The sequence below is a fragment of the Ornithorhynchus anatinus genome, chromosome 17 (genome assembly GCF_004115215.2).
Source record: "Ornithorhynchus anatinus isolate Pmale09 chromosome 17, mOrnAna1.pri.v4, whole genome shotgun sequence".
NCBI classification, from domain to species: domain Eukaryota; kingdom Metazoa; phylum Chordata; class Mammalia; order Monotremata; family Ornithorhynchidae; genus Ornithorhynchus; species Ornithorhynchus anatinus.
Window position 1 is genome coordinate 42,880,218 of NC_041744.1, and position 23,585 is coordinate 42,903,802.

Sequence of the window (23,585 nt, forward strand, 5' to 3'; positions counted from 1 at the left end):
TAACCAAAAGGTCCCCAGTTAGGTGGACTGACACTGAATTATTTATTCTGATTCCAGTATTTGAAAATATTTTAATCTCTGTCTCTCCCATTAGAATGTAAGTACCTTGTGGGGAGGAAATACTTCTCAGGCCTCTTTTGTACCTCCCCAGATGCTTAAACTGGTCCATTGCACTTAGAAGGTGCTCAATAAATACCTTTTCTGACTTTTCGAGGTGTTGGTCCTATGGTTGTTGGTTTTGTTAACGGTATTTATTAAGCGCTTACTGTGTGCCAAGCACTGTATCAAGTACTGGGGTAGATATAAATTAATCAGGTTGGACACAGTCCCTGTCCCACGAGAGGGTTACGGTCTTAATCCCCGTTTTGCCGACGAGGTAACTGAGGTACAGAGAAGTTAAGTGACTTTTCCAAGATCACACAGCTGGCAAGTGCCAGGGCTGGGATTAGAAGCCAGGTCATTCTGTCTTCTAGGCCTGTGCTCTATACACTAGCTCATGTTGTTTCTCCTCATTAGACCCAGCGATACAACAATCTGCAAAATTACCCCACCATGGCAATTTCCTCTGTGGTTTCCGTAAGGACATTATAAGATCTCTTTGGGGCCTCACTCATCACATTTTGAAGAGATTGTTATCTGCTCAACTTTGGCTAGACACACACATGCACGCCTATGCCAATCATATGCTGATGAAGAGAACATTTCCAGTTCTTCCTTAGAATCAGAATGGCGCTCTCTCAACAAGGACCTGCAGATTCAAGCACAGGTATTGCTATACCGATTCTTAAACCTCTTCTTGTAGGAACTGAAAATATCTCGCTTTTCTTGGGAGGCTCGCTAGAAAATAAGACTTTAGGATTCTGTCTTTTATATTGTTCAAGAGAGGGTTCAGAAGGGATGGCTGGAGAATGTATCTGTTTATTGTTACATCGTACTCTCCCAAGTGCTTAGTACAGTGTTCGGCACACAGTAAGTGCTCAATAAATATGATCGAATGAACTAATAATAATAATCATGAGATTTGTTCAGCCTTTACTATATGCCAGGCACTGTACTAAGCGCTGGGGAGATACCAGGGAACTGGGTTGGACACAGTCCCTGTCCAACATAGGGCCCAGGGTGGTACTCCTCATTTTCCAGATGAGGGAACTGAGGCAGAGAGAAGTTAAGTGTCTTGCCCAAGGTCACACAGCTCATGAGTGGCCGACCGGGATTAGAACCCACATCCTTCTGACTCCCAGGCCCATGCTCTATCCATTAGGCAACACTACTCTTAGTAAGTTGGGTGTAGAAATGGGTCCTGAGACGGAGTATAGTTTCAGCTGCTGTTCAACCGGTTTTATCATCCTTTTGAGAGGGCACTTTACAGGAAAAGAGTCATGGGAAGATTGCCACCTGGGAAGTTAGGCTAAGATCCGTGAGGTAGAGAAGCAGTGTGGCTCAGTGGAAAGAGCCCAGGCTTAGGAGTCATAGGTCATGGGTTCCAATCCTGACTCTGCCCCTTGTCAGCTGTGTGACTGTGGGCAAGTCACAACTTCTCTGTGCCTCAGTTACCTCATCTGAAAAATGGGGATGAAGACAGTGAGCCCCAAGTGGGACAAACTGATCACTTTATATCCTCTCCAGCACTTAGAACAGTGCTTTGAACATAGTAAGCACTTATCAAATGTCATCATTATTATTCTTACGATTACTAACTGTTTAGCCATCAGTGAATACTTAGTGAAGTTTTATTTTCATACCATTTTACTCAAAGTTGCTCCTATGGAAATTGAATTCTAATTGCTCATAGAAAGAGAATAAAAAGTGATTTAGTCAGTCAGTCATAATTACTGAGCACTTACTGTGTGCAGAACACTGTACTAAACCCTTGGGAGAATACAGTGGAAGAGTAAACAAGTCACCTTCCCTGCCCACAAGGCAGCTTGAGTTTTTTTCTTCCATTTTTAAATAGGGAAATGAGGGACGTTTTTCTCTTAGAATTTGCAAAGGTTGAGGAAAGATCAGGTAGTTGTGCCAAGCAGTGTCACCCGAAGGGAAATGAATACAGGAATCAGGTCAGGACTGGTGAGTGAGGGAAGCACTTTTCAATTAGTGAAATTTCTGAAGTGCTGAAAATGTGCAGAGCACTGTATTAAGTTGAGAAGCAGTGTGGCTTAGATGAAAGAGCACGGGTTTGGGAGTCAGAGGATGTGGGTTCTAATCCTGCCTCTGCCACTTGTCTGCTGTGTGACCTTGGGCAAGTAACAATACTTCTCTGTGCCTCAGTAACTTCATCTGCAAAATGGGGATTAAGACTGTGAGCCCCACATGGGACAACCTGATTACTTTGTATCTACCCTAGCGCTTAGAGCAGTGTTTGGCATGTGGTAAACGCTTAACATATATCTTAATTATTATTACTATTATTTTTCGGGAGATAACTGAGTAAGTAATAATAATAATAATAATAATAATAATAATAATAATGTTCGTATTTGTTAAGCGCTTACTATGTGCAGAGCACTGTTCTTAGCACTGAGGTAGACACAGGGTAACCAGGTTGTCCCACATAGGGCTTACAGTTTTAATCCCCATTTTACAGATGAGGGAACTGAGGCCCAGAGAAGTGAAGTGACTTGCCCACAGTCACACAGCTGCCAAGTGGCAGATGTGGGATTGGAACCCATGACCTCTGACTCCCAAGCCAGGGCTCTTTCCAATGAGCCACGCTGCTTCCCCTACACATTATTTCTGAGCTCAAGGAATTTGCAGTTTAGTGGAAAAGTTTTGTTTCCCTAAGACCTCCCCCACCCACCTTCTTGTCTCATGGATTTTAGGGAATTGACAACCCCTATTTGTACAGAATGAAACAAAATGAATTTATGCTTTGTTGATAAGTGTCCCCTCCGTTAACTCCCTGAACCCAAATCACATCAATCCATTTGCTTCCTCTAGCTCTTACGGATGTATGTATTCATTTTAACCTCCCCTCAATATGAACATATTTATGTATAATCAAATGTACAAATCTACTGATTTAGCCCTCTTAACACACTTGTAAATTTTTCTATGTCTGTTTGCCCCATTAGAGTGCAAACTCCTTATGGGCAGAGAACATATCTCATGCTTTTGCAGTATTTTCCCAAAGAATTAGTACAGTGCCTTGCATACAGTTGGTGCTCAATAATTATCTTTGCTATTATTTCATCTATTCTTAAGGTTGTATTATATGAATGCAATATGGTAAAATAAGTAGCAAGATGGTCTAGGTAGATTTTGAGAGAGACTACTAAATCACTATTAAGCTCTCTCTAACCCTCTGCAGCCTATTCTTACCTGCAGTTGAACAGATCCCCACACTCAGTCACAAACACTTCAGCAGGAGATCCTGATAGTCTTCACCTACTATTGGGGTTAATTTGGAGAACATCCTAAAATCTTCCATTTTCTCATCTCTGCCCTCTGTGGGCAGATATTATCTCTCTGTGTTGCTGAATCGTACTTTCTGAGCATTTAATACAGTACTCTGCACATGGTAAGCGCTCAATAAATACTATTGAATGAAGGAATGAATGATAAAGCTAATGGATTGTGAGGGACAACTAGCTCAGAGATTCCTTCTTCATAAGAATCAGCATGGCCCAGTGGAAAGAGCATGGGCACGGGCTCTAATCCCCTCTCTGCCAGTTGTCCACTGTGTGACCTTTGGCAAGTCACTTCACTTTCATTCATTCATTCAATAGTATTTATTGAGCGCTTACTATGTGCAGAGCACTGTACTAAGCGATTGGAATGAACAAGTCGGTAACAGATAGAGACAGTCCCTGCCGTTTGACGGGCTCACAGTCTAATCGGGGGAGACTGACAGACAAGAACAATGGCAATAAATAGAGTCAAGGGGAAGAACATCTCGTAAAAACAAAAACAAAAAAAACCAAGTGCTTAGTAGGTGTCAAGCTTTATACGAAGCTCTAGGGTAGGTACTATGTAGAGCTAGATTGTAGACTGTAAGCTTCTCGTGGGCAAGGAACGAGTCTACCAACTCTGTCGCACTCTCCCAAGTGCTTAATGGAGTGCTCTGCACACATTTAGCTCTCAATAAATACCACTGAGCTCTGAATGAGTGGAAAGAAAAAAAGTGGGCTTACTTAGGCCCCTGTACCCTGTAAGTCTGTTTGTTTTATACTTAGGCCTTGTGTATTTTCATCTTTGTGCTTGGCACATAGTAAGCGCTTAAGAAATACCATCATCATCTTTGTGTTATTCTAAATTGAAACTTCTCGAGGGCAGAGAGCAGGTTCCCTCACCCAGAGTAGGGCTCTGCACGCGTTAAGCCCCGAACGCCACTGAATGAATACCTGTGTAATGTCAGGGCCGGTGTTCTTTCCCTAATTTTATAACTCAAGAACACTGCTAAGGCCCCATTTCTTAGCTCTAGCTTCTCCTTTCTATCACACTTCCGTTCTCATTCAGTAGACTGGAGCACAGACAGTCTCGAAACTCACTACACCTCAAAACACAGAGACTATTCAATAACTGTCTGATCATCAAAAGCTCTCTCCCTCTTTTGGCTCCGGAATTGATTGTAGGAACTCACTGTGGAGGCTCACCAAATGTTGGCTCCATCTGCAAAACAAAATTACCGATGCTAGATGGTCTTTAGCTTTCTTTCTTGCGGCTTTGTTTCCATTTGTTTGCTATCTTAAAACCTCTGACTTCGGTGACTGTCTGACTGACTGCTGTTTGCTCTTTATACATTGGATCGGTGGGCCACCCAATTCTCAACCTTGATTTTCCTCATCAGTGACCACACATCTGTATAGGTGTGAGCCACCTCCACCTCGCCGCAGCTCCGTCACACCTGCGACCTTGTTATCACCTGGTTCCTGGGCTTTTCTTTTTTGGAATTATCCCAACTGTAATCTGGAGGGTGAGAGGACAGCACAGGGCTCTTTATTTTCCTTCCCTGGACTGATTTTAAATACATTGACCACAACGATAGATACGGTGGATAAGGGGGAGCAAAACTCATCGGGCCTCCCTCTCTCTCCCCGCTCCCCGCCACCAAGAGTGGGCTAGAAATACAACAAAGGTGGCTATAAGATGTTTGTTCTAGCCTGTGCTCCTTCGTGAGGACCCATAAATTATTCAGCTGGCCCCCACCGAGAAATTCCATCTCTCTCAGACTTTCAGTTCCCTGTTTTTCTCTATCAGACCACCAGTATAAAGAAGTGCACCTAAGTATGAAAAACATTTACCAAATGCCTACGAGCATAATAATAATGTTGGTATTTGTTAAGCGCTTACTATGTGCCGAGCACTGTTCTAAGCGCTGGGGTAGACATAGGGGAATCAGGTTGTCCCACGTGGGGCTCACAGTCTTAATCCCCATTTTACAGATGAGGGAACTGAGGCACACAGAAGTTAAGTGACTTGCCCACAGTCACACAGCCGACAAGTGGCAGAGCTGGGATTCGAACTCATGAGCCCTGACTCCAAAGCCCGTGCTCTTTCCACTGAGCAACGCTGAGCATCCGACGGTACGCTAGAGATCATACTAGATCAGACCTGTTGAGGAGATTTCAGTTTCTGCCTTTCGTGAGCTTCCAAAATAAAAAACACAATAACTCCCTAAACAAATACACTACAGATGATAACGGTCCCAACAAACAGACTCATATATTCATTAGTGAGAAGTGAAAAAGCAATACTGATTAGGAAATACTAACTGTACTTAAAAAACAGCAGTGGGAGTCAGAGGAGCATTAAGACACCATACAGACAAAAACAAAGCATTCCCAGACAAAAAGGCAAAGAACAAGCCAGTAATTTAATTTAGCTGATAAATTACATTAACATATGGACAGACAAAAGCACCAAATAATAATAAAAACGATACTCGTTAAGCGCCGACAGCCAAGCACTGTACGACATGCCAGGGTAGATACTAGATAATCTGATTGGACACTGCCCCTCTCCCACATGGGTTCAGTCTAAGAAGAGGGTGTAGGATTTAATCCCCATTTTATAGAGAGGAAACCGAGGCACAGAAGTTAAGTGGCTCGCCCAAAGTCACACAGCAAGAAACCTGCGGAGCTGGAATCAGAACCCAAGTCACCTGACTCTCCGGCCTCGGGTCACCCTGCTCCTTATTCAACAGATACATAAATAAGTGAAGAATTTAGATTGATTTAGAGAAAAAATATAAAGTAGATTTTGGGAGGCGGCGTGGTCGAGTGGAAACGGCCTACGACTGGGTGGTAGGAGACTCAGGTTCCGGTCCTGATTCCACCACTCACCTGTTGGATGACCCTGGGCGAGCCACTTAGCCGTTCTCGGCCTCGGTTCCCTCATCTGTAAAATGGGAATAATCTCTGCTCCGGCTCCCTCTTGCACTGTGAGCCCCCAACGGATCATGGACTGTATCTGATGTGAACATCTCGTACCTCCCTCGGGTTGTGACACGGTAGATGGCACCGAGTAAGTACTTCATAAGCCATCATTATCAATCCTAAGAGGCAGTGAGTGAAAAAATAGAACCGGTCTGGCGAAGGACCATGGTTCCTTCCTTTCAAGGACTGGGGGAATCCTTCCCGGAGGAAGGGGGATTTCAGGGGCTATCTGCACACTGGAAAGGAGAAAGTCTGGTGAGCCGGAATTTGGTGGGACTTCTAAGACTGGAGTGCAGCTGAAGAAAAGGGTCAGGTACAGGACAGATGATATAAGACCGTTCTCTACACTCGAAGCTCATCCCCAGACTAAGCCTGTGGGAAGGGAACGTGTCTACCAACTCTGGTCTACTGTACTCTCCCAACTGCTTAATATGGCACTCAATAAATACCACTGAACGACTCCTAATGACGCACATTTTACTGGCCTCGGTCTGACGATTCTGAGCCACGGGGAACTTCTCTCTGGGCCTCAGTTTCTTCATCTGTAAAATGGAGATTTAGAGTGCGAACCTCAATGTGTGTCAGGGACTGTGTCCCATCCAATAATTCTGTAATTACCCCAAAACCTACTTCTGTGCCTGGCACATAGTAAGTGCTTAAATATCATTTTTAAAAATGGCCTTTTTCTTGGTGTGGAAACGTTCATCCTTGCCCCACTTCTAGAGGAAGGAGTTTGGCTCAACATCTGAAAAGAAGGGAACTTCTGGGGCTGGGTTGAGAGTTCTGTTTCTCTTCCAGCTGACTCACAGTTGGGGAGTTAAAAAGTAAGTTAGAGGTGAAGGGAGTTGAAACCTGGGGCGGGAATCCCAGCAGCAATGGCCTCTGGCTTGCTGTGATACCCAACATCCTCAGCTCTTTGCATATTTTCTTGCCATTTCCCCTTCTTCATTACCTATTACATTCCAAACTTCCACTGGTGAGTTTCATTCATGGACAAACTCAGCAAAAGTGGGAAAAGTGAAAGAAGACTGAGCAGCATTTACTGCTCCCTAGGGCACCCAGGGATAGATATTCTGCTCAATGGCAGGTGGTAACTTTATCCCTAATGTGTCATTTTACAATGCCCGCTGCTGGTCATAAGGAGGTCAGTAAGGGTATGTATATGATGCATTTGTCAACTCTTATCGCTCCTGGAAAATCAGTTCAAGCACATGACCTGCTATAGGTATGATACCCGTTTTCCTACCTAACCAAAGTCCTGTATGGACCAAGATATTGGTCATTCAACCACTAAAGAGACCAGGGTGATTTCCCCCAACACTTGCTTGACTGAGGCTAAGTGTAAGCCACGGCTTACTTGGTGGCTAAGAAGTATCCCTAAGAATTGCCAATCTCATGGACCTCAAAATTGACTTCCCAGAGGCAATATTTGGTGAAATTCAATCTTGATTGTCTACTTTGACTAGTTTGCCTTGCCTGGAATGACCTTCACCTTGATGGTGGAGATATATTCAAGAGATCATTATAGTGTTTTGTTTTCCATTTATTTGAGTTTCTGCTTTTGTCGGAGGGAGCTGGCTGTAAAAGTGCATATAAAGTTATTAAGCTGGGAAGTCAATTTTAATGATGATAAAAATCTTTACTGACAGGCAGCATATTTCTGGACCCTCGATCTCATTTTCCCTGACTGGTGCTGGGTTAGTCCTATATGTCCTATCATAGGTTTTGAAAAAGCTTCATTTTGTTACATTCATGAGGAGTTGGGCAGTTTGTATGCATTCCTTCCTTTAGACCAAGTATTTTTATTTAGCTCTGAGGTATTGTCATCAAAAAGATTTTCATGCCATTTCTTTGGCAAACAGTCTTGATTCGGAGAAATTTCCATTTACTATTCATATCTGGTGTTTCTTGTAGCTAGGGTTCTGTGTTCCAATAGAACTGCTGTGGTATTGTCATTGTGTACTTTAAATGTTTCTCGCTATTCCACAACATTGATACCTAGCTTTCCTGATAGTATGGATGACCCTTTTAAATGCATCTGTTTTACCAATAGTTGAGGTGAATCGACAGCCAGTTGATCAGTTGCCCTACAAAAACCATAAACATTTAGATCAAATTCACTATCATGAAAAATCAGGGCTGGGATTTTAAAAGCAGCTCTCTGCCACAGAACACTTCCACATAGCTACAGTGATCTGTATTTCTCTGAAGTGCTTGATTATAAGGTTCTCTGCAAGACTGTATACTTCTCAAAGGCAGGTATTATGTCTACAGACTCTATTGTCTTTCCCCAAGACCTTAGTACAGTGCTCTGTACATAGTAAGTACTAAATAAATGATTGTGGTTGATCCATCGATTGGTGGACAATGATAAATTTATGAGATGTCATTGCTTGAACCTCAGACACATCCGTGAAATGCTTCTCTTACTTGGTAAGCAGAAGTTGTGTTGGTGATTAGAAATGGATATTTGTACATAAACCTGTTGAAGTCTACTGATCCTTTTCCATGTTCTACCATCACTATTCATTTAGACCTTGAAACCCCACTTGTGATCAGCTCATTAGATTTTGGAGACATGATGCAGGTATCCAAATGTCAGTCAGTCAGTCCGTTGAATTTATTGAGGGCTTATTGTGTGTGGAATACTGTACGAAGCACTTGAGAGTGTAAAACGCAACAATAAAGAGACACATTCCCTGCCCACAGTGATCTTTCGGTCTAGAGGTGGGAGAGAGACATAAATATAAATGAATGGATTACTGATATGTACATAAGTAATGTGGTGCTGGGAAGGGGGGAATGAATAAAGGGAGCAAGTCAGGGTGACACAGATGTTAGAATTTTTCTTTCCCTTCAAATGAATTCATCATTAACAATGATAATACTAATTATTAATAATTAAAGATAATGATTCATTCAATAGTATTTATTTATTGACCCCTTACTATGTGCAGAGCACTGTACTAAGCGCTTGGAATGTACAATTTGGCAACAGATAGAGACAATCCCTGCCCACTGATGGGCTTACAGTCTAATTGGGACTGTAAAATGATAGTTTTTTAAGCGCTTACTATGTGCCAACCATTCTATTAAGCACCGGGGTAGGTACAAGATAATCAGGTTCCACATGGGGTTCACAGTCTAAGTAGGAGAGAACACAGGTATTGGATCCCCATTGCAGATGAGGGAACTGAAGCACAGAAAAGTGCCCAGGGTTATTCTTGAAGGCTTTGCACTCAAGTTTGGACTAAAACAGTTTTACTCTAGAGACAGTTCTAGAGTCATCAGTTGGAGAATGAGAATGGAAATGAGCAATAGTAGGATTCCCCCCAAAATACTGTATGGAGAGCTGAGACAGAGAATCCCTAAGCAAGAAGGGCAGATGAAACGTTTTAGGAGCAGGCTGAAACAAAATCTCAGACAATGATACATCCCAGCCGAAAACTGGGAGTCAGTTGGTGAGAATAGATCTCCGTATCACACTGCCATCAAGAAGGGAGTGGCTGTCTTGGAACAAACCCTTCAGAAGGAATCAGAGACAAGGAAAGAAAAGAGAACTCAGTGGCAGCCACTTCGACCTTGAGAACACAGCAGAGGTCAGCCTTTTTGTGCTCACAGTGTAGCTGGGACTTTTGCAGATGAATATGGCAGTCAATGGTGTCCTCTTCAAATATGAAGGAATTAGTTTGGTTTTATACCTCAGTTTTTGTGTCCTTTAGGAGGAAGAGTGAGCGTTTGCCAAAGGGAAAAATTTAAGAGAGTAATTTCTTATCCTTATACAAGTTTATTCCAGCATTAAAATGATTTTCTTTTCAACCCATTATTCTAACCTGCTCCCACAGAATATGTAAGCTCATCTTCCATTTTAGGACAATACTTTCAGAGACTGTATCACCCCACGATCCACCTTAAAGCCCTAATGAACACCTTTATTCCATACTCCTCAGGGAAGGATAAAGAGGAAGAAATTTATGCAAATGTGAAATTTGCCTCTTGTTCCCAGACACAAAACAGGCAAAGGCCTGAAAATTCCAAGAACAAAGGTAGGATCCATTCCCAAATTTCCAAAACACAATAATAATAATGGTATTATTCTTGACTCCTCTGTTTCATTCAGCCCACATATTCAATCCACCACTAAATCTTGTAGGTTCCAACTGACCACATGGCTAAAATCCACCCTTTCCTTCCTTCCTTCCACATTAGTACAATCACTTATCCTCTCCTTCCTTAACTAATATGTCGAGAAGCAGCACGGCCTAGTGGCGGGGCACGGGCTTGGAAATCAGAGAACATGGGTTCTAATCCCGACTCCACCCCTTGTCTGTTGTGCGACCGTCGGCAAGTCACTTAACTTCTCTTTGTTTCAATGACCTCAACCGTAAAATGGGAATTAAGACTGTGATTGCCTTGTATGTATGTACCCCCGCACTTAAAACAGGGCTTGGCACATAATCCTACTACTGTTAATTATTATTAACACCTACAAATACCAAGATTATTATTATTATAATTATTATTGGCCTCCTTGCTGACCTCCCAGCTCCCTGTCTCTCCCCTCTCTAGTCCATACTTCACTCTGCTGTCCGGATCATTTTTCTACACAAACATTCAGGTCATGTTTCCCCGTTCTTCAAGAGACTCCAGTGGCTGCCCATCCACCTCTATATCAAACAAAAAATCCTCACCATTGGCTTTACAGCAGTCAATCACCTTGCCCCCTCCTACCTCACCTCGCTACTCTCCTACTATTACCTTGCCCACATATTTTACTCCTCTAACACTAACCTTCTCCCTGCACCTCAATCTTGTCTATCTCATCACCGACCCCTCACCCACATCCTCTCTCTGTCCTGGAATGTTCCTCTCTCTGGTCTGGAATGTCCTCCCTCTTCACATCTGATTGACATTTACTCTCATCTATTGAAAACATTATTGAAGGTACATCTCCTCCATGAGGCCTTCACTGACTAAGCCCTGCCTTTTGTCTTCTCCCACTCCCTTCTGCATCGCCCTGACTTGTTCCCTTTATTCATCCCCACTCCAAGCCCCACGGCACTAATGTACATATCTGTCATTTATTTGTATTGATGTCTGTCTCCCCCTCTGCACTCTTAGCCTGTTTTAGGCAGGGAATGTGTCTGTTTCTTGTTATATTGTACTCTCTCAAGCATTTAGTACAGTGCTCACACTAAGGACTCAATAAATATGATCGAATGAATGAATGTGCCAAGTACTGTACTTACACTATAAGTACAGTGCTTACACCGGGGTGGACACGAGCAAATCGGGTTAGACAAGGTCTCTGTCCCACAAGAGGCTCACAGTCTCAATCCCCATTTTACAGATGAGGCAACCAAGGCACAGAGAGGTGAAGTGACTTGCCCAAGGTCACACATCAGAGAAGTGGCAGAGCTGGGATTAGAACCTATGACCTTCTGACTCCCAGGCCCATGCTCTATCCACTACGCCATGCTGCTTTAATGGGGTGCTGCTTCTCTTCCCACCATCATCTAGGTCAAGATCAGGGAATGGATTTCCAAAGAAGATGGGGAACCCTTGAATGGATATGCAAGTAGGGGAAGTTCCTTAGGACTTTCCGTGTCTCAGTGGTCCATCCTGTACGATGGTGACAATTAACTAGGTTTTTCCATTTGACTGACAGATTGACCCAGATGTAGATTTCTGGGAAACACTTGATTTGAGGTGATCAGAATTGTCATATCAATTTGGCTTTGAGATTCCTGAATGACCTTAAAATTGGGCCGATGCTCTGGTCCTAGTTTTTTGGATTCTGGGCAGTTACCTATGATCCCCTATCCCTCTGCTTTTCCCCAATCACCCTTTTCCTCTGGCCAGAGTCTACGGTTCGATCTCCGCGATGTCTCAAGGCAGTGGCTTTTGGTATACTGTGTTTGGTTCTCCTGGTGACAGCTGTGGTGTTGACCACCAAATGTAAGTATGTACTAAAGACCTGATTTGATCTTCAAGACCCGAATCGAGAAAGCAACACAGCATCTCCCTTCTCCTCACATCAAATTTCTTTCAGCCTGCCTTGATTCTGGTTTATGCCATTCTAGAAGATCCTACCCAAGTGTGATAGTCTGAAAAGATGGACGAATGAACGGTACCCTACCTAAGATGCTTATACTTGAGTATAGATCCTTATCACACCAATAAGTACGATCCAATAAAGGCTTGCCTATTTCCAGCTGCCCATTGGAATCCCGACTTCCATCACCCCAGAGAGCAATCATCCTGATGCTGTTCACCAGGCCAGTGCATTTCAGTGATTTGGGGAAATCGTCTGGCTTAGGTGAAAGAATACAGGCCTGGGAGTCAGATAACCTGGGTTTTAATGCCAGTTCTGCTATCTACTTCTGCGTGACCTTGGTCAAGTCACTTAACTTCTCTGTGCCTCAGTTTCTTCATCTGTAAAATAGGAATGAAATACCTGTTCTCCCCCACCCAACCTTAGATTGACCCCCATTTGGGACAAGGACATTTTCTGACCTGATCATCTTGTATTAACCCCAGTGCTTCGTACAGTAATGGGCACATAGTAAGCACTTAACAAAATTATTATAATTCTTTAGTGATCTTCAAGCAGTCTACTGTTCTTTCACACTGTTTGCCATGTCTTTATGTTTTTTTATTCTACCATCCTGGCTTGCATGTGCCCCCTATTCCTACCTCCCCAAAGCCATGACTCAAGGACAGCGACCTCTACACAACTGGTCTACCCCAACCTGGTCTGTGCATTGAAGCGCTCTCCTAGAAATCCTCTGCTGTGTCTCATTTTTTGAAATGAATTTCTCATACCTTTCATTCTGCCCTCCTAGCCTTCAAAACTCCCCCTTTCATTTCACACTTGGTACCTACTTGGGTATCTTGCTGTTGTCAATTCTTTTCACATGGTTTATCCAGTGGAGCAGTAATCTTATGAGGATTGTTTCAATGCTGGTGAGTTGATGGCATTTCAGAATCTCCTTGGTGACATTCTCGTCCTGTCATTTGAGATGAGTGGGGTTCATAGGTGTCACTTGTGAAACTATTCAAGTTGTTGGATGTGTAGTCTACAGCTGATCTAGATTTCACAGTCATATAGGATACTGGACCTCACAACAGGCTTGTTTGGAATTAGTCCTCCCTGTGTCTTCCCTTCAACACCAAACACAGTTTTCCCAGTTCAATTCATTATCAGATTAATGACCTCTCCCAACCATTGAATCAACAGAGTCCTCCAGGAGATGAACCGGGGATGAGGCAACGATGAGCTATTTGTTCATCACTACCTGTTCCTGTGGGCCAACTGAGGTTGAGGCCTGGCGTCATGCAAAATTCTACTTCCTCAGGCTCATTCCTGGAATTTATAGGGTAGCCTGCCCTTTAAGAGCCAGAGGAGTTGGCAGGAACTGTCTGTCTCCCCTTCTAGACTGTAAGCTCATTGTGGGCAGGGAACCTGTCTACTAATTCTGTCGTATTGTGCTCTCCCAAGTGCTTGGTAAAGTGCTCTGCACTTAGTAAGTGCTCAATAAATATGACTGATTGATAAATTGACTGACTTGCTGTGGCTGTTTGAAGTAGAATGTCAGCTCCATAATGCCCCAAGGAGCTGTGTTGGTAAGGTCAAGCAGGGCTTCGATTATGGGGATCTGAGTAGAACCCTATAAACCAGAGGCCCTGGATTTAGGCCCTTTAAACCACTGCATGAATCAATTCCTGGTTCTCACTATTCAAACACATGGATACATGGTCATCCTAATTTAATTTAAGGTTAAGTTGTCTTGTTTTTGTCCATCTGTCTCCCCTGATTAGACTGTGAGCCCATCAATTGAATGAATGAATGAATAAAGTATTTTCTTCAGACTAAAAGTTGATTTCAGTTCTGCAGGTTCCTCAGAAGGTCAAGAAACAGCATGGAATTGGGAAGATGAGCAAAGAAAAAATTAACTACACAAATGATATAGAAAATCTCAAGGAAGAAATTGAAAACAAAGGTATGTATAGGATAGCACAGAATAACAGGTTTCTATGTTTGACACAACATAGTAATAATACACAGTAAGTGCTCAATAGATATCATTGATTGATAGTAGTAGTTGTCTTGCAATCTTTTATAAACTCCCTCCTTGTCTGGGATGGGCGTATGTCCACATCCACGTGTATTTTTCCAAGATGCTGACTGCTGTGGTAATGGATACGCTACTGTCAATCTATCCGTGGGGAAAGAATGGAGTCTTTAGAGTCCATTGGCAGCCATGACACCTGATGGGCCAGGGAGGGTTTCTAAAGAACAAAGAGTTGCTGAGGCAGAAACCCATTGAATGATTATGGGAATTGACTTTTGTTTGGTTCTCAGGAAATCTTTCCACACTCTATTGTGAAAAATGGTTTGTGGATATAGAGAAAATTTACTGTTTTCATCTCTCGCACTATTCCTGGAATGAGAGTAGAAAGTTCTGTGAAGATAAAGCCTTCAGCCTTCTTCAAATCAACAACAAAGATGACCTGGTAATGCAAATTTTATTCTACTTGCCTATTCTGTACCTTACAAATGAAATCTTGGGATTTCAGACATTTATATGCGTTCTCTGACTCAGTGTCATTAAGAGGATAGAATGACACACAAATCTGTGAAGCATTCCATATTTTTCTGATGCCCGTTTAACTTGTTTTTATGTCTGACTCCCTCCTTCAAGACTGTGAGCCTGTTGTGGGCAGGGATTGTCTCTATTTGTTGCTGAATTCTTTTTCCCAGGTGCTTAGTACAGTGCTCTGCACACAGTAAGTGCTCTATAAATATGAATGAATGAATGAGTTGAATGAATTATTTCACTCATTAGCAAATTAGATGTTGAATTTTGAATGTTGTTTCAACATAAAACCCGAGAAAAGACTAGCAATCTATCAATCATTTAATGGTATTTATGGAGTTCTTACTGTGTGCAGAGCACTGTACTAAGTTCTTGGGAGAGTACATTAGAGTACGTAGACATGATCTCAGCCCACAATGAGTTCCAAGTCTAAATACAATCCGTTTTGCCAGAGAATATGTATTTATAGTGCTCTAGGTGAAATATAGAACTAAGTGACCAACCAAGACAGCTTCATACTCCAGGAATGTTCTTTGGGTCAATTGGGTGAGGCAGCTTGCTTTCATGCCTTTAATGTGCTAGGACATCCTTGAGCCAAAAAAAAACCCCACCAAATAAAACATCGAGTGTCCCAGTGGTCTAGACTAATTGGAGAGTCTAATGGGGCTTTTTCGATCGTGATTTATTTGTCGTGATAATGTTGTCTTGTTTTTGTTTCGTTCTGTTTTGCTCTGCCATCTGTCTCCCCTGATTAGATTGTGAGGCCATCATTGGGCAGGGATGGTCTCTATTTGTGGCCAAATTGTACATTCCAAGCGTTTAGTACAGCGCTCTGCACATAGTAAGTGCTCAATAAATACTATTGAATGAATGAATGAATGAACTGTGGTGCCAATGAGATCATGGAGTCTTCCACCTGAGGTATCGGACTTTCAGCCAGCCCAGAGCTGACCTTTACCTTATGTTGCTAGGACCAGAAGGGAGAGTTGGAGGAACCCAGTGTCCTCCCCCTGAGTTTTCTATCGTTAGGGAGCACAACCATTCTTCCTGTCTCACAAGCAGTACCCTTCACTCATCTCTCTCTTTCAACTCACATATTCAATCTGCTCCACCTTTCCTCTCCATCCAAACTGCTACCTTGCGAATCCAACAGTTTAACCTAATCCTGCCTTGATTACTCAATCAACCTCCTTGCTGATCTTCCTGCCCCCTGTTTCTCTCCACTGCAGTCCATACTTCTTTCTGCTGCCCTGGTCGTTTTTCCACAAAAATGTTCGATGTATCCCCACTCCTCAAGAACTTCCCGTGGCTGCCCATCCTCCTCCGGGTCAAACAGGGTCTCCTTACCATCTCCTTTAAAACACTCAATCACCTTGCTCCCTCGCCGCTCTCCTGCCTTAACCCGACTCACACACTTTGCACTTCTAATGCTAACTCACTCACTGTCCCTCAATCTCATCTATTTCTCTGTTGTTCTCTCACCCGTGTCCTGCTTCTGGCCTGGAATTGCCTTCTCTTTTCATATCTGACGGGCAATTACTCTTCCTATCGTCAAAGCCTAGTTGAAGGCACATCTCCTCCAAGAGGCCTTCCCTGAGTAAGCCCTCATTTCCTCTTCTTCCACCCCCTTCCGTGTCGCCCTTGTGCTTGGATTTTCACCCTTTATTCAGCCCTCCCTTTGCCGCGCAGCACTTATGTACATATCCATAATAGATTTATATTAATGTCTCTCTCCCCCTCCAGAGTGTAAGTTCACTGTGGATAGAGGGAATGTTTCTACCAGTTCTGATATATTGTTCTCTCTCTACACACATTAAGTGATCAATAAATATGATTGATCTATTGATTGATTCATTCAGGAGGGAGTCGGTAACAGGTTAAAGCAAACATGGCCAGCAGCCCAGAAGAGAGCATAGAAGGCTGGGCACTGAGTTGCTGTCTCCCTTTGCCCACCACTGGGAAAATACAGAGACTCACACACCCTAATGGTCAATACGAAGATGCACCCAAGAGGCTTTCCCCTAGACCAGAACATATATATTGGTTGCAATATTTTGAGGTCTTTTAACTCAACTCCATGGATAACACCCACCATCAATAAGAGCCAGCCACAGCCGCCTGAACTCTTAGCTTGTTCCAACATGGTGCTATCAGGACAGGGAGCCCTTTGGGGATTTTAGGAAGAGAAGTGGTAGAGCATGAATATCCCTGATTTGTAGGTAGGGGAACTGAGTCATGTTAAGGTGAAATTAGTTGCCCAGGATCACTTCATAAAGTAGGGTGAGGAAGAGGAAGAGGACCCTCTCCCCATGTTCGGTGTCAGTGGAGCAACACACAGTCCATGTCCTTGAGCCAAAAGGGATTTGCTTTGGCTAAAACTACATTAAGGGAAAATGCATAGGTACTGGTGTGATCTGATGGGTAGAAAAGAAAGATGAAGAGCAATTTTGCAATTTTCTTCCTAAGAAATGAATTATTATATTGGTGATATTGATAATCACTGACTATTTTGAATGAGATCAAGCTTAAAGATGATTCATTGAAATTACATCAGGAAAGGTCTAGGGTTGGTGTAACATAGCCATATGTGAGTTATGAAGGACATGAACGTCTAAAAGTAGTTCCAGAAAATCGAAAGGAGAAGGGCAGACACTCAGAAGTCTTGGAGAATCAAGAGAATCACCCCTGGAGAGGGGAGGTTGACTCCTTTGATTCTGGAAGGTAGGGACAGGATCCACACAAGTTATGGCTTCTGATTCCTTTACAGGATTTTATGAAAAAGAATGTGTATCATACTCACTGGGTCGGATTGTCCTATGCCAGAATCTCCAGGAGCTGGACATGGGAAGATGGCTCCCCTCTCTCTCCTGATCTGTAAGTCTTGGAGTAGATCACAGCTCTTCAGTCCATTTCTCCCTGTTTAGCTCACAGGACTGGGCCAAACAGAGAGAATTTCATAGCCAGAGTTCACAGAGTCATTTTTCCCACTCTGCCTTTCTGTCTTTTCCCTGCATATGTGTGTGTTTTGGGGGGTTGGGGGAAAGAAGAAGGGGGAGTGGTGTATGTATCTATTCCTCATTCTTTTGTGCTCCCCACTCTCTGAATATCTCCTTAAAATATTATCAAGATTCAGTCAGGTTTAATACTCCACCAGCATCAAAAAGCATTTCAGGGCCATAGAGGATGTATTAGAGTGTTCAAGCCATTTCAGAATTTGGGGAGAATTTTGCTCCTACACTCTCCCCAGAAACTTAATAATAATAATAATAATGATAATAATTTTATTTGTTAAGTGCTTACTATGTGCCGAGCACTGTTCTAAGTGCTGGGGTAGATACAAGGTAATCAGGTTGTCCCACGTGAGGCTCACAGTCTTAATCCCCATTTTACAGTTGAGGTAACTGAGGCCCAGAGAAGTTAAGTGACTTGCCCACAGTCACACAGCTGGCAGGTGGTGGAGCCGGGATTAGAACCCATGACCTCTGACTCCTAAACCCGGGAAGTTGATGGTGATGCTGCCGTAACCTGCCCATTATGAATAGTACTGTTTCCACATCACTTGCAATTTATATCCATTCTACAAGTTAAAAATCTCAGCAGGTTAAAAGTAAATTATGTTTTTCCTATTAACATTAACTTCATTTTTTTTCTTAATATACAGATTGGTCCTGCTCTCCAGGCCCCCCCAAGAACAGTGTGCTGGCTGTATGAGAAGCCAGGCAGACAGTTGGGGAACTGACCCTTCCCTTCCCGTCCCTACTTCTCAGCTCCAAATTCTCTAGGAGACACCACCTGGATGGGGGCAGGGGCAAGCAGGGGTGGAGAAACGTCAGATCCAACAGGGGCGGCAACCCCACGGGGTCAGGTAGGGGTAGGAGCCTTTGTGTTTCCAGATTGTAGTTTTGCCTGCTTCTGGATCTTGGAAAGAAGCCAAAGTTATCAATAACCTTGGAGACCAGGCTGTCATGTTCCTTTCTGCTTGTTTCTCACAGGAGCCTACCAGGCCCAAGTGTAACCTCTCCAATCACCTGTGGAGTGTTGGAAACCTCAAAACTAGGAGCTCGTGATTGCAGCATGAAATTCCCCTTCGTTTGTGAGCAGAAGCATAACAGAATCAGAAGAAGGGAAGGTGGAAACTGACATGGTCTTTTCCAGGAATAACCCCAAACCAAAAAAGCTTGCCACTTTCTCCTTGTCTCTGTAATTTCTGTATACTTGTTGCCACTGATCACTTCCAGGCATTTTAAATTCATGCTCTCAGTCCAGAAACACAAACAGATGAGATGGTTTAGAGCATTCATTAAGCACGTGGATGCAAAACACTCTGCAAAGCCCTGGGAATTAATTTACGGAGGAGAATTAGACATGGTTCCTAACCAACCGCTTAAGAATAAAGCTGGTAATAATAATTGGAACTTTTGTTAAGCTCTTACTACATGCCACATACTGTCCTAAGCACTGGGGTTGATATTATGAAACAAACTGGATAGTGTCCCTGTCCCACATGGGGCTCATATGTTAGAGAGCTCATATGTTCCCATGGTTTCTAATACCACCTCTTTTTGGATGATTCTCAAAACTACACCTCCAGCCCTAACCGCTCTCCTTTCTCACAATCTCACATTTCCTCCTGCCTTCAAAAATATCTACTTGGATGTCCCACTGACACTTCAAATTGTACATGTCCATAACTGAACTCCTTATCATTCCCACCACCCTGTCCACCCCCTGTCTTTCCCATCACTGTAGATAACACCACTATCTTCCCTACCTCACAAGCCCATAAACTTGGTGTTATCCTCCATTAATGTCTCTCATTCCACCCACATGTTCAGTTTGGTCACCAAATCCTGCCAGTTTTACCTTCACAACATTGCTGAACTCCTCCCTTTTAGCCAAACTGCCCCCATGCTGATTTGAGCATTTATCCTATGCTGCATTCACTACTGCATTAATACAATCACTTATGCTATCCCACCTGGATTACTTAATCAGCCTCCTTGCTGACCTCCCAGCTTCCTGTCTACTCCCTCTCCACTCTATTGTTGCTCAGACCATTTTTCTGTAAACAATACTCAGGACATTTTCCCCACTCCTCAAGAAATTCCAGTGGTTGCCCATTCACCTCCACATCAAACAAAAACTCCTAACCATTGGCTTTAAGGTACTCAATCACCTTCCTCCTTCTTACTTTACCTCACTACTCTCCTGCTACAACCCAGCCCACAGACTGATCCTCTAATGCTTGCCTTCTCAATGCACTTTGATCTTGACTATCTCACCGCCACCCCCTTGTCCACACTCTTTCTCTGGCCTGGAACACACTCTCTCCTCAAATCCAACAGACAAATACCCCATTTTCAAAGCCTTATTGAAGACACATCTCCTCCAAAAGGCCTTTCCTAAGTCTCCCTTTCCTGTTCTCCAACTCCCTTTTACATCACCCTGACTTGCTCCCTTTGTTCAGTAGTTGAAGCTATGGGAGTGAATGAGTTCTCCAAGGGAGTGTGAATAAGTGGAGAATAGAAGGAGACCCAGAACTGAACCTTGAGGGACTCCCACAGTTAGGGAGTGAAAGGTAGAGGAGGAGCCCACCAAAGAGACTGAGAATGAGCAACCAAAGTGATAGGAACAAGAATGGGAGAGGATGCTAATGATACCAAGATTGGATAATTTTTCTAGAAGGGGGTGTTTGTGAGTGTCAAAGGCAGCTGAGAGGTTGAGGAGCATTAGGATGGGGTAGAAACTGTTGGATTTAGCAAGAAGCAGATCATTTGTGACCTTTGAGAGGGTGGTTTATGTGGTATGAAGCCAAATTAGAGATGGTCAAGGAGAAAATTGGGGAAGAAGAAGTTGGGGCAGTGGGGTTATACTCACTCTAGGACTTTGGAGAGGAATGTTTCGAGAGAGACGGGGCAATAACTGGAAGGAGCCGTAAGGTGAGGGAGGGTATTTTTTTAGGTTAGAGGAGACACGAGCGGATTTGAAAACTGTCGGAAAAAAAAATGGAGAACAAACAGGTGAAGATGTTCGATGAAGGGAGGGAAAAAGGAATGGGACAAGTGCTTTAATAAGGTGTGAAGGGATGGGGTCAGAGGCACAGGTTCATGGGGTGGATTTTTAAGAGAGGGCAGGAGATTGCCTATTGAGATACTGCTGGGAAAGATGAGACAGTTGAAGATGGGACAAAAGGAGGGAGGAACTAGAGAAGAACAGGGGAGATTTTATGGAGATCACAACTCATCGTTTCAACTTTCTCAATTAAGTAGGTGGCCAGGGCATTAAGGCCAAGAAGTGAGAACACAATGGGGTGGGAGGTTTGAAGAGGGAGTTGAAAATCTGAAACAACTGGCTGAGGCAATGAGCATGAGAGTAACTAAGGATGGAGGAAAAATTTTGCAGAGCAGAGGAAAGAATAGAGTTAAAGCACACAAGGATGAACTTGAGGTGGACGAGCGGTGGCCTGATATCCATGTTTCTTCCGGCAGCACTGTGCAGCTCGTGCTTAGGAGCAAAGGAAGTGATGGAAGTGGTCCAGGACTGTGGGTCCAGTGAAGGGGTAAGGGAGTGAGTGAAATGACCCTGGTAAAGAGGGTGGCGCTGAAGGTGTCAGTTTGGTCATCAAGGGAAGGTCGTTTGGATATGGAGGCTAAATGGGGCATGATGACTGGAGAAAAGAATTAGGTGGGGTCAAAACAACAGAAGTCTTTGTGAGGGATCAGGACTCATTTGTGGGGAGAGCGGTGTGTGGAAGAAAAGGTAAGGGAGGAGGTTGTGGTCAGAAGGATTTCAGGGTTGGTGAGGGTAGAGACAGTAAAATGATGAGAGATGAAGAGATTCATTCATTCATTCAATAGTATTTATTGAGTGCTTACTATGTGCAGAGCACTGTACTAAGCTTTTGGAATGTACAAATCGGCAACAGATAGAGACAGTCCCTGCCCTTCAATGGGCTTACAGTCTAATCGGGAGAGACAGACAGACAAGAACAATGGCAATAAATATTCATTCATTCATTCATTCATTCATTCAATAGTATTTATTGAGCGCTTACTATGTGCAGAGCACTGTACTAAGCGCTTGGAATGAACAAGTCGGCAACAGATAGAGACAGTCCCTGCCGTTTGACGGGCTTACAGTCTAATTGGGGGAGACGGACTGACAAGAACAATGGCAATAAATAGAGTCAAGGGGAAGAACATCTCGTAAAAACAATGGCAACTAAATAGAATCAAGGGGAAGAACATCTCATTAAAACAATAGCAAATGAATAGAATCAAAGTGATGTACATCTCATTAACAAACAAATAGGGTAAAAAAGTTATATACAGTTGAGTGGTCAAGTACAGTGCTGAGGGGAAGGGAGAGGGGGAGGAGCAGAGGGAAAGAGGGGAGAAGAGGGTTTAGCTGGGAGAGGTGAAGGGGGGGTAGAGGGTGCAGAGGGAAAAAGGGGACCTCAGTCTGGGAAGGCCTCTTGGAGGAGGTGAGTTTTAAGTAGGGTTTTGAAGCAGGGAAGAGAATTAGTTTGGCGGAGGTGAGGAGGGAGGGCGTTCTGGGACCGCGGGAGGACGTGGCCCAGGGGTCGACGGCGGGATAGGCAACAATGGGAGATGGTGAGGAGATGGGTGGCAGAGGAGGGGAGCGTGTGGGGTGGGCAGTAGAAAGAGAGAAGGGAGGAGAGGTAGGAAGGGGCAAGGTGATGGAGAGCCTTGAAGCCTAGAGTTAGAAGTTTTTGTTTTGTGGGGAGGTTGATAGGCAACCACTGAAGGTTTTTAAGAAGGGGAGTGACATGCCCAGAGCATTTCTGCAGGAAGATGAGCCCAGCAGCAGAGTGAAGAATAGACTGAAGTGGGGAGAGACAGGAGGAAGGGAGAGCAGAGAGAAGGCTGACACAGTAATCTAGCCGGGATATTACGAGAGCCCGTAACACTAAGATAGCCATTTGGGTGGAGAGGAAAGGGCGGATCTTGGCGATATTATAAAGGTGAGACTGGCAGGTTTTGGTAATGGATTGGATGTGTGGGGTGAATGAGAGAGCCGAGTCAAAGATGACACCAAGGTTGCTGGCCTGAGAGACGGGAAGGATGGTCATACCATCCACGGTGATAGGGAAGTCAGAGAGAGGACCGGGCTTGGGAGGGAAGATGAGGAGCTCAGTTTTGGTCATGTTGAGTTTTAGGTGGCGGGCAGACATCCAGGTAGAGACGTCTTGGAGGCAGGAGGAGATATGATCCTGAAGGGAAGGGGAGAGGACAGGGGCAGAGGTGTAGATCTGTGTGTCATCTGCGTAGAGATGGTAGTTGAAGCCGTGAGAGCGGATGAGTTCACTGAGGGAGTGAGTGTATATGGAGAACAGAAGAGGGCCAAGAACTGACCCTTGAGGAACTCCAACAGTTAGAGGATGGGAGGGGGAGGAGAAGCCTGCGAAGGAGACCAAGAATGACCTGCCTGAGAGATAAGAGGAGAACCAGGAGAGGACAGAGTCCATGAAGCCAAGGTGAGATAAAGTGTGGAGGAGAAGGGGATGGTCAACAGTGTCAAAGGTAGCTGAGAGGTCAAGGAGGATTAGAATGGAGTAGGAGCCATTGGATTTGGCAAGAAGGAGGTCATG

At 43.8% G+C, this 23,585-nt stretch overlaps 1 protein-coding gene across 2 annotated transcripts; it reads left to right on the forward strand.

Annotated features, from left to right (window-relative positions):
• The first annotated feature begins 581 nt into the window (after positions 1 to 581).
• Positions 582 to 19,379, forward strand: LOC103168124 (oxidized low-density lipoprotein receptor 1-like). 2 transcript variants are annotated; one of them, XM_029082423.2, is made up of 6 exons: positions 582 to 766; positions 12,237 to 12,332; positions 14,264 to 14,377; positions 14,740 to 14,891; positions 17,742 to 17,848; positions 18,967 to 19,379. In XM_029082423.2, the coding sequence occupies exons 1-6, from the start codon at positions 727 to 729 to the stop codon at positions 19,112 to 19,114; spliced, it is 657 nt and encodes a 218-aa protein (XP_028938256.1). In that variant the 5' UTR covers positions 582 to 726; the 3' UTR covers positions 19,115 to 19,379. The 2 variants fall into 2 exon arrangements, with proteins under 2 accessions (XP_028938256.1, XP_039770437.1); XM_039914503.1 differs by lacking the exon at positions 12,237 to 12,332.
• The last annotated feature ends 4,206 nt before the right edge of the window (positions 19,380 to 23,585 follow it).